This window comes from Microcebus murinus, chromosome 2 (assembly GCF_040939455.1).
Source record: "Microcebus murinus isolate Inina chromosome 2, M.murinus_Inina_mat1.0, whole genome shotgun sequence".
Taxonomy (NCBI): domain Eukaryota; kingdom Metazoa; phylum Chordata; class Mammalia; order Primates; family Cheirogaleidae; genus Microcebus; species Microcebus murinus.
In genome coordinates, this window is record NC_134105.1 from 61,853,374 (window position 1) to 61,865,475 (window position 12,102).

General features: G+C 42.3%; 1 protein-coding gene across 1 annotated transcript in view; it reads left to right on the plus strand.

Annotated features, from left to right (window-relative positions):
* Window positions 1–423: 423 nt before the first annotated feature.
* The window catches only part of GIPC2 (GIPC PDZ domain containing family member 2), an 83,917-nt gene continuing 72,238 nt past the window's right edge, over window positions 424–12,102 (plus strand). The window contains exon 1 of the mRNA XM_012787336.3: window positions 424–1,033. Coding sequence (XP_012642790.1) covers window positions 797–1,033 — 237 coding nt within the window. The 5' untranslated portion in view covers window positions 424–796. The remainder of the gene's footprint in view (window positions 1,034–12,102) is intronic.

Sequence of the window (12,102 nt, forward strand, 5' to 3'; positions counted from 1 at the left end):
CCAAGCTTGGAGAGGGGAGGTGGGTGGAGTTACAGACAGGAGGTGGGGAATTGAGGGAGTCCACGCTTCGCACCAAATGACCTGTTTTCTCTGTGGAATATGAGGCATGGTCCTCACCAGAGACACAGAAGGGCAGAGGTGGGGCAAATGACTTGGGAAGGGTGCTGAACGTTGGGAGAGAAAGCTGCCCAGGAAAAAATACTGAGAGGTGCTGAGTTTGTTTGACTATGAACTGAACGTGGCACCAAGCTCAGGGTTGTGGTGACTCTTCCTTCTAATTCTGCCCTGCAGCATGTAAGACCCAGAGAAGGCAGCCGAAGGTTGACTTCTGCTTAAATCTCTGTCCGCAAAGGCCCAGACGTGCGGACTTGAAGCCCTGTGGCCGCATCGTGTGTCAGTGCCCCCTAGGAATTTATGAAAAGCACGGAAGGATCAGCGTGCTTGCATTCTAAGACGTAACGTTCTGTACTTTCGGCATCCCCAGGGCTTCACCGAAGTCCAGTCATTTTTCTCAAGGAGGAGGCATAACCTGGAGATGAGATGAGGGACTCTGCATAACTTTCCTTCTCCCAGATCCTTCCCAAGGCAGCGCGGCGGCTGCCTCCGTCCAGGTGCTGGCTCCTGCAGGTGGAGGAGGGGGCCCCCGACTCGCGCTCCAGGCGGAAGCGCCACTGCCATTGGCCCAGCGGCGACATTTACCTGCACGGACCCGGGGCGCAAAGTCCGGGGCGCGGGGCTGGGGCGGAGGCGGTGGCTGGCGGCGGCCTAGGTGGGCCCGCGCTCTCGGCCAGGCAAGATGCCCCTGGGACTGCGGGGAAAGAAGAAGAAGTCCAAGGAGACCGCCCAGCTGGTGGAGGGCGAGCAGATGGGCGCGGGCGGCGGGAGCCTCCCCGGCCCCCCGGTTCCCGCGCGCAGGCTGGTCTTCCACACGCAGCTGGCGCACGGCAGCCCCACGGGCCGGGTGGAGGATTTCTCTAGCATCCAGGAGCTCTACGCCAGGATCGCCGGCGTGTATGGGATCTCGCCGTCGGAGGTAAGGGGCCGGGGGTGCAGCCTCTCCGCCCCGCTCCCCGTCTCTCCGACGCGCCGGCTTAAATTGGCCGAGGCTGGTCGAGCGGCGCGTCCCTGAGCCTGGGCGGATGCAGGGTAGGGTCCTCCGGGAGCGTCCCAGGGGCAGTGAGTGAGCCTTACTGGGAAGGGGAAAGGTGAGTACCAGGAGCAGAGAAAGCCACATCCTCGGAGATCTGGCCTTTGGGAAACTGCGGGCGAGGCAACCTTTCTTCCGCAGGCAAATGCATTTGCTCCAGACGTCTCAGGTTCAATGGTTCAGGGCGTGAGCAACTCCCCAGAGTCAAGATCTGGCCCGGCAAATACCCTCCACCTCTTCTGGACTTTACCCTTCTGTTTCCTCCGCAGGCGTGAGAGAGTCACGTTGGGCATCTTGGTAAATTAAGGAGGGGGGATTGAAGTGCAGTCCAGGTGATACCAAACCGAGGCCCACTTTGCCCCTCATCTGTCATTTCTAACATCAACACCCGGAAACCCTTTGGTGGTATTTCCAAGATGTTTAAAAAGCTGGGCTGTTATTCCAAGAGTAGGTAACCTAGAGAATCATACTTAATCCCATGAGACTAATCATAATTTTGATGGGAGAGATCAGCTGTAACTTTTACATCATATGCTAAAAAGGGACTGAAGTTTCCCTTAATTAGATGGTGTGTGGGCCTGGAACTGGAGTTTGGTGCAGGCATGATCTTGAAAGCACTAGTTGATATGGACGTTTATGTGACTACTTTATTTGTGCTCACCCATGTGAACTGCAAGTGTTCGTGTGGGAAGTTAGCTCAAGAAATATTTTGTCCACATTTCTAGGAAAAGCACGTGATTTTGTTGCCCTGGACTCCCAGCAGTGCAGAGCGCTGCCCTGGAGTGTCGGAGCAGGGCATCTGGATGTCTGTTGTTTAGTTGTTTGTCAGCTCTGTTCCAGGGAAATTGAGGTCAAGGCAAAATTCCAAGAGGAGATGAAAGAGAGCCAAAAGTATAACCCTTTTTTTTCAGGGTTCCCAGGCACCAAGAGAAAAACCACAAACCCATTTGTGACTTGTTTATATTGATATAGGATATAAATAACATTTTATATTTGTATGGGAATTTTCAGTTCAAAAAGCACTTTCACAGGAATAATTTTTTAAAAATCTTCTCTAGGGGAGGTGGGTGGCAGGTTAAATACAATAAACTTGGGTGTGGAGCCAGATTCTACCATTTACTAGCTAGCCTTGTGGCCTTGAACAATTCTAACTTATTTCAGTTTTAGCCACCTACAAAATATTAGTAAAGATATCTTACCTTGAAGGGTATTGCGAATACTGGATGGAGTTCTTATGTAAACCTATCAGATTGAATGGTATATGGCCAGTGCTTGATAATTGTAACTAATACTATTAATACCTAACAGTTAAATGAGAGGCTGAGGTGCCAAGTGATTGCTTTGGCTAAGGTAATATAACTAGCAAGAAAAAAACTGGGTTGCTATTTACATTTGGATCTTCTGATGTCTAAGCTTGTGAGCCCATTAGCATACTTAACTGACAACTTTAAATGTCTCTCCTGCAACCAGGAACTCCAGTTTTAGTTACAGATGCTCTCCGATATGCTCAATTTAAGATTTTTCTATTAATACTTTACCGTGAATTTACTGGAGAATACTAATGATATTTTTGCCTAATGTATTTATTGGGATGTAGCCCCTTGGTAAGTCAAGGAGCATTTGCACTTTGCATTAACAGTTTTCCTCATCATTATATATGACATTATTCTGAGCTCAAGATACCTGATTTTATTCAATTCACTTAATCCTTAATAGGTAATATTATTACTATCTCTGCTTCACAGAGAGGAAACTGAGGCTTTGAAGTTCGGAACTTTTCAGAATTACACATAGCAAGTGGCAGAGCCTGGATTTGAACCCAGTATTTTTTTCCTGACTCCAAATTCCATGAAGCTATATTGCTTCCTAAGTTTTCCAGAGTCTCTCTGCAATAGCTGGGTAGCTGTGTTCAACATTTTCAGTGCACTGATTTGCAAGATAAAATTCCAAGATAATAAACACAAGCTGTTTTGATGTGTTATATCAAAGTTCACAAATAAATTTTCATAACCTCTATATATGTATATTAGCATCCTTTTGCATGTAACCAACATTAATGAAAGTTTTCCATCTGTATTAAAAAGAGTTAAGTATTTTTAGGAGAAAGTATTGGTCATGATAGTATAGTACATCATAAGCATCTCACTAGTTCACTTTGAAACAGAAGTAACTTATTAAAATCAAATGAATACCAGGGAGATTCTGTTTCTTATCTCATTCCCCCAGCAAGCAGTTTTCTCAATAATAATGGTGTAAGTAACTTTTGAGATGTTAGTGGGGACAAAACAAAAATGTCCCCCCTCTTCATAGGAGTGAATAGGTAAGTCCTACCCTTCTCTGGAGCTCTCTACTGAGGGGGAAAAAGGAAAGGGCTTGATGTCAGGTGGGGTAGACACAGACAAACTTACTGGGGACCCATAATGGGTCCACAACCGTGCTAGGCACGGAAGCCTACAAGGTAGTCATTCCATCTGCACCAGAATTTTTTCATTTTACAGTTGAGCTAAGTGAGACTCTGTAAAATTAAACAGGCTCATATGTGGTGGAGTCAGGACTTGAATTCAGTTTCCCTGGTTCCAAGTCTGTTACATAGCAGCTGAGAGATTCTTGGTAACTGCATTCAAATACCAAATGCAAACCCAGAAAAACTTCCTTTTTAAGCAGATTTTTTTTTTCAATTAAAGCCTCAGTCTCAACCAAAAAAATATTTATCGCTTCAAAAAGATGCTGTTGTAGATTTCATGGTCCTTGAAGAAAGAAGCTAATGAAGCCTATGAATCACTTAAGATTTGTTACCAAGTCTGGGCAGGGTGCAGTTTATTGTTATCATTAAGTTGAAACAGATGGCCAATTATACAAAAAGCCTTTATATCTGATGTCTTTTTTCAAAACAACTAAACGAGCAATTCAGTAAAAAGAAAAAAAGTACCTGTAAATTAATCTCATCTAAGGAACAGCTAACTCATAATGTTAATGCAGGATTGTTTTTTCAAAAAGTTTAATGCTATCTTTTAAAATGTTCAGGTTATATAAAAGCCCTTGAGATATAGTCCTAAATTTTGTTGAAGGGGCATTTTGAATATTTGACTACTGTAATTGTTTGGCAAGTAGTTTGTGCCGTGGCATGTTTTCATATTCTCTATTATGTGGAAAGATGGTAGGAAAAGATAATGAATGTGAAAACTTTTTAAGAAATAGATAAATCAGTTTGTAGTCAGAAGCTTTCCAGAACTGGAAACTCGGATTTAGTTTCTTTATAGAATTCCGTAATTATTTCTTTTGACATGGTTATGTTAGTATGTCCATGATATTAGATACCAAATAGTTCACTGACTGAATGAATCATTCACTAACTCATTTTCTTTTCTTTTTTTTTTTTTTGAGACAGAGTCTCGCTTTGTTGCCCAGTCTAGAGTGAGTGCCGTGGCATCAGCCTAGCTCACAGCAACCTCAAACTCCTGAGCTCAAGTGATCCTCCTGCCTCAGCCTCCCCAGTAGCTGGGACTACAGGCATGCACCACCATGCCCGGCTAATTTTTTCTATATATATTAGTTGGCCAATTAATTTATTTCTATTTATAGTAGAGACAGGATCTCACTCTTGCTCAGGCTGGTTTCCAACTCCTGACCTTGAGCAATCCGCCCGCCTTGGCCTCCCAGAGTGCTAGGATTACAGGCGTGAGCCACCACACCGGGCCTCATTTTCTTTGGATACATAATGCAGTTAAATAAAGCATCGTACTTGAGAAGCAGAGAAGATAAGAACTATGATTTTTAACTTCACACTCTATACCTAAAAGCATGCTATTATTTATCTTAAAACTAACAGACCAATCTTCTTGTGCCACCTGTTCCCATATCCTATGCTACCACCCCATTCATTTCTTCTTTATAGCAAAACTCCTCAAAAGTTGCTGTCTCCAATGAGATACAGTTTGTTTCTCATTCTCATCTCAAAACCCTCCATGGCTTCACATCTCACTTGGAACAAAAGCCAAAATCATATGATAGGCTGTAGCCCTGTTACCTCTCTAAAATCAGTTCCTTCTGCTCCAGCCAGTCTGGCTTCCTGGCTATGTCTTGAACCGCAGGAGCCTTAAGGCTTTTGCACTGGTTGTTGTTTCTGCCAGAACCTCTTCCTACAGGATGCTTTCCCGAAGTCTGCTAAGGTGTCATCTTCTTGGTGAGGCTGGCACTGATCATCCGGTCTAGAAGTATAGCACCCCCTCTTCCCTTCTCCGCTTAATTTTTTCCATAGCAGACTAACATCCTACATATATTTAAGTTATTTTATGGTCTTCCCACAATATGAGCTAGCAAGGCAAGCAAGGATTTCTGTCTTTTTTATTTACTGATGTAGCCCCAAGGGCCTGGACCGTATCTGAAACATAGATGGAGCTCAAAAACAATTCCTTGGCCTGGCACGGTGGCTCACGCCTGTAATCCTAGCACTCTGGGAGGCCGAGGCGGGCGGATCGCTCGAGGTCAGGAGTTCGAAACCAGCCTGAGCAAGAGTGAGACCCCCTGTCTCTACTATAAATAGAAAGAAATTAATTGGCCAACTAATATATATAGAAAAAATTAGCTGGGCATGGTGGTGCATGCCTGTAGTCCCAGCTACTCGGGAGGCTGAGGCAGAAGGATCACTTGAGCCCAGGAGATTGAGGTTGCTGTGAGCTAGGCTGAAGCCATGGTGCTCACTCTAGCCTGGGCAACAAAGCAACACTCTGTCTCAAAAACACAACAAAACAAAAAAAACCCCACAATTCCTTGAATAAAGGAATCCTCACAAATTCACTACTTAAAATTCTGTATCTTTATAGCTTTAGTACTGGTTAAAATACTGGTATGTAGGGGTTAATTTTATGTTGTACTATGAGGAAAGGGACTAGCTGTTTGATGGGGGGGCAGTGATGAATACCACTCATCTTTAAAAAAATGTTTTAAGTTGTATATATTTAACATATACAGATGATGTTTTGATATACACATACATAGTGAAATTATTATTACAGTGAAGCTAATTAACATATCCATCTCTGAAATAATAAAACTTGACACTCTGTTTGCAAGCAAAGTCAATTCCTAAATGAGTTAGAGCATATGGGGCACTGCCTTGTGAGGCTTCCCAGAAACCGGTGTCTCTTCTCAACTTGCTGACAGCAGCACTGAGCTCTGATGAAAGTCAATATTCTGTATTTATGTGGTATTTCTAGAGGACATGCTCTGCAGACTTTATAATTTCCCAGCAATGCAGAGAGCTGGCAAGTGGAGCTGTTGTCTTTCTGGCTCAGAAGTGGGAAGCTGGGAAGAAGAGAGCAAAATGGGATTTACTGAGTTGCATACAGTCCCCTCCCCCAGGAAAAATAAACAAGAAAACCCCATAAAAATGAAGGAATTGGGAATTTGGTGTGAATTTAACTACCAAGCTCTGAGGACTATGAAGTAAGCCCACTAAAATCAGAAGAAAAAGTGTGAGAAAGAGGAAAGCAGTCCCTGAGACCTGGGAGCTAAGACATAAACAATTGCCTAGGACATCAACATCGGGCTGTGGAAACAGCCCAAGTGCCCATCAGTCCAAGAAGGGATTAATAAAATGTGGTATATGTATACCATGGAGTACTATTCAGCTCTAAGAAACAACGGTGATATAGCACATCTTATATTTTCCTGGTTAGAGCTGGAACCCATACTACTAAGTGAAGTATCCCAAGAATGGAAAAACAAGCACCACATATACTCACCAGCAAACTGGTATTAACTGAGCAGCACCTAAGTGGACACATAGGTACTACAGTAATAGGGTATTGGGGAGGGGGGAGGGGAGAGGGGGCGGGTATATACATACATAGTGAGTGAGATGTGCACCATCTGGGGGATGGTCATGCTGGAAACTCAGACTTGTGGGGGGAGGGGGGGAAAAGGCATTTATTGAAACCTTAAAATCTGTACCCCCATAATATGCCAGAAAAAAACAAAACAAAACACATCGGGTAAGACTACTCTGGGACTGTGATAATTTCTTCCATCTTATAGATAGGTTTATTATGACACTTGCTCATAGAATTATCCTCACTTTCTGACAGCACTGTATCCAGAACAAACCCTCCCCCAAGTCACCTAACACCTGCCCAACTCCTTTCTAACACCACTTCTTGAGACCCCCAGGGTTTCCCATGGAGCACTCTCACCCTAGTTGCAAGGAGCAGTAAACTGCACCTGGGGGTCTTTGGCTGGAGGGTATTGACAATTGTCAGTTGTCACTGGGGGATGATTACGATGCAAATTCTAAAGGGGCACCCTGAGTTTGGCTGCCCTGACTCTGCCCATTCTTGATTTTTTAATATTTTGATATGCTGATCATACCAATGTTTTTAAAAACGTCCACAGCTCCCAGCTAGTTACAAATAACCCCCGCCAGCAATGTCTCATATTCCTGCCTGCTGCTTGAGTCCTCTCCTGTGCCTCCTGCTCCAATCTCATCTCTTAACAGTCCCCTTTACGTTCAAGGATATTTAACTGCTTCTTTCTTCATTTCTCATGCTGCTCTTATATCTTTGTTCCAATAGCTCCTACTCACCTTTCTAGTCTCAACTGTCGTCCTTCCAAGGAACCTTCCCTGTGAATCCACCAATCTAGATAACCACTAATGCGCGATTTTTAACATAACATTTGCACACTAAATTGATTTTAGTTACTATTTCCTCTTCCTGAGGGCTGGGACTTTTTTCTTTTTCAATCTTGTTCCCTGAGTTGCTAAATGACTAGGCTGCTCCATAAACATTTGCCAAATAAAGGTGGAAGGTAGATATAGTAGGAGACCGAAACTGCAGATATAGTCATGAGACTACAGATGTCCTTGAAGTTGTACAGATTTCATTCTGTAGGTGATAAGAATAACTCAAATGTTTTTCAGAGAGGCAATGATCCCTGGCATGTGTTTTATAAAGTAGAAGCACAATAAACCATTCGTTCTGTTTTCTTTATAAATATTCAGTTTAAATGGAATATAACAGTATCTTCTGGATTTACGTAGTACCATCTGAAAAGTTATAAATATAATCATTGTGTATGCTTAATATCCTCTCATGAGCATCAGCATCATTTTTATGATAAATTCAAGCAAGAAAAACATGACTCATTTTGAGAAGTGGGAAGAGAATCCACCCAGCTGCCTTACAGACTTCACTGCTATCAAGAAGGTACGAAATGGATAAGACTGCTCTTGTGCTGGAAGTCATCTGAAGTAGGTGTATTAACCACCCTAGGATAAAGTTCAAACCCCTGGGCAGGGGTAGACTCCTGTTCAAGCTCCTGCTACCCTGTAGGCCGACGGCTGGCCCCTTCACCTTCCCTCCCCTGCTCCTGCCATTCCAGCCATCCTGAGTGGAGAGGAAGGCTGTCCACAGGTTGCAAGCAATGGAGGAACTCAGGTTACCTTGGGAAATTTCTACGTGTATGTATGTGTCTGTTTGGCTGCTGCAACTACCATAGCCTGAGGTGCCAGTAAACAACAGAAATTTCTCACGGTTCTGGAGGCTGTAAGTCCTAGATCAAAGTGCCAGCAGATTGGGTGTCTGGTGAGGGCCCACTTTCTGGTTTATAGACAGCCACCGCCATGTTGCACCCTCATGTGACAGAGGGGGCAAGGGAGCTCTCTGGGGATTTTTTAAAAAATATATATAAATAAGGGCATTAATCCCATTCATGAGGGCTCCACCTTCATAATCCAGTCACCTTTCAAAGACCCTACCTCTAAATACTGTCACCTTGGGGTTTAGGATTTCAACACATGGATTTTAGAGAACACAAACATTTAGTCTGTAGCAGTGTTTATTGTTAAAATATAGAGGAAAATAACCTCAGGACAGCTACATCTGTGCAGTTTCCGTGAACAATATTGTTCATCGTGTCCAAGTTAAGGCAGTATCTTTAGACTTTGGAGAACTTTGGAGAACAAGTCTAGTTGTCCTTTACCCTCCATCTCAGCCTCTCTCTCTTTCTCCCTCTACCTCTCTTACTCCCTCTCTTCCCCCCTCCTCCTTATTCTGCTCTTGACTGATACTCTTTTCTCATCCTCTTGACTTTGCTCCTCCCAGTCCCTTATTACCTTGACCCCCTGTATCTTTGTGTTTTTTTGCTTCTCTGCTTTCTTTCTTTTTTTTTTTTCTGAGACAGAGTCTTACTCTCTTGCCCAAGCTAGAGTGCCGTGGCATCAGCCTAGCTCACAGCAACCTCCAACTCCTGGGCTCGATATCAGAAGTATATCTCAAGGAGAGGACTGTGGACATGACAGGTATTTTGAACATAAAACTCCTGTGTCAGCCTCCTGAGTAGCTGGCATTATAAGTGCACGTGACCACACCGGCTAATTTTTGTATTTTTAGTAGAGACAGGGTCTCGCTCTTGCTCAGGCTGGTCTTGAGCTCCTGACCTCAAACAATCCTCCTGCCTCTGCCTCCTAACTGCTAGGGTTACAGGCATGAGCCATAACACCCGGCCAACCCTGTCTACTTTCTGTACCCTGCTCTATGTGTCTTAAACTCTCTAAGAGAGAGTGTTCGTGTCATGGCATAGTACAGGTGGGACAGGACCCTCAGGCCTGTGGGTCAGGGACTCATCTCTGGTCCAGCCTCCAGGATCATGTCGTACAGAGGTGAACAATGGATAAGGAGTCCTGCAGGAGAGGACTGTGGACATGACAAGTATTTTGAAACTTCTTGAATTAGGGGAATGTAAATGGAAGATACCTTCCGTGGTCTGTCTCGAACATGAAACTGTTTGCAGTTCTTGGTGACTTTTATTCATTGTTCTTCCCTTTATCTGGAAATTTTTCCCTTACTCTTTCACTGTTAACTCTCACTTGTGCTTCAGGACTCGAGAGTTGCTACTCAAGGCCTTGCTGCCACCTCAGGACTGGGTTCTGTGTCTTTCCTCTGAGCTTCCACGACGCTTATCAGACTTCATGGTAACTGTTGGTTTAATGTTTGTCTCTTCCATAAGATTAAGAGCTGCTCTGTCTGGGCAGGTGCTGCCAGTTAGTATGCAGTAAAACTATTTCTAAAAAATTTAAACTTTTTATTACAGAAAATTTGTGCAAAAGCAAGGAGATAATGTAATTAACTCTCATGTGCCTAGCTTCAGCAGTTGTCAACATTTGCCAACATTTCTCTTCATCCCCATTTACAAGTTTTTATTATTAAATATAATGAGGTAGAAAGAAGCACATAAAACAAATGTACAACTTAAAGGATAAGCTGAACATGTTTGTAACCACACCTGTGTCAGGAGTTAGACCTTACTAGCCACAAGAGAACCTTCCATGTTCCCCCTTTCACTTGCCTCCCCCAAGAGTAACTATCTTTACTTGTATGGTAATGAACCCGCACTTTTCTTTATACTTTTATCACTTAAATGTGCTTTCCTAATCACCATAATTTAGACTTATTTTTTGAGTCTCCCAATCTGTAGATTTACCCTTCATCTTGTTTTTTTTCCTTTTCCAGTATATTTTTTGAAGAAGCCAGATCTTTTATCTTGTATAATTTTTCAGTTTTTTGTTGATTGCATTCCTTTAGTCTATTATTGTATTTCCTGTAAATTGATAGCTGTATCTTAATGCTTAATCAAATGAAGTTTGATTTTTTTTGTGATGAGACAATATCAAAAGTATAAAGTTATTTATTGATTGAATGAATAAAATCAACAGGGAAAACGTATAAGTCTTACCTTTTACAATGTTGTCAGTATTTCTTCTGGAATAGTCTCTAGCCCATTTTGAAAAGTCCCTTCTCTATTCTTTGTTTCAGTTGTCTATACAGTGAAGCAACTGTGTCTTTTTACAGCCCTCTGAATTTTTGGCTAGAACTATAGAAAAATGCCTTCAGTTGTCAAATAATTTCGGGAAATATATCTTATAAGTTCATAATATGTATTAAAGGCTTTGAGAAGTCCACTAAAAGCTAAAAAAAATAAGAATCTTTGTATTTATCATTTCCCATACTAATGAAACTATGAAACTCTGTATGAAACTCTTTTTTTCCTGCGTAACACTCTTTGGACCAAGATATATATTTTTTCAAATGCTGATTTTTTTTTTCAAAAGCTATTCATCAGTTATTCTGTGATTAAAAAAGTTCTCTGATAATTAATAACATTCTGATTAGTGAATGCTTATCTCTGTCATCTCATACTAAAGAACTCTGCCAGATACTTTCCAGTTTGTCCTTGTCTTCTGATATTTTTACTGTTCTGTTCTCTTCACTATCCAACTTTGGGCAAGTCTCCCATGTCATTGGGCTTCAGTTTCTTCATAGGTTATATGGGCTGGGTAGACTAGATCAGTGGTTCCCAAAGCTGATTGCATCTCAGATCTGGTGATCTTTTTAAAGAACACAGGCCTCACCCTTACAGATTTGGATTGGGGCCTGAGAATGTTGTAATTTTTAAAAGCTTCTCTGATATCTTTAGACAGCTGGCCTGTCATCCATTGGTAGATGTGTGTTTGGGAGCTACTGGATTAAATGAAGAGATCCAAGTTCCTTTCCAGCCTGAATGTTCCTCCAGAGCTTGTGTATTCAATTAAAAATATCTGAGTGTCATTTTTATGCACAAATTATTGAGGGGCATAAAAAGGGTATTTTGACAGTGTTTTGCTAGTGGATGGACTCTAGAAATCCTTCAAATGGTAGAGACCCATGTGTATTTAACACATTGACTGCCACACTAAAAAAAGAAAATTTTCCCTGGGGGCACAGTGTCTTATTATGAAAATAGAGTAAAAACTTTGAAAACAAAATGTTCCTTTCTAATTTAATTAAAAATTTGTTTTTTTATTGTTTTCTGTACATGAGTTACATGTAACTTGAAAAATAGTTCGTAAGGGTAGAGGCAAAGAGACATGTGAGTTATATACACTTCACAAGGCCCAGACTAGCATGAGTTAAATACAACTC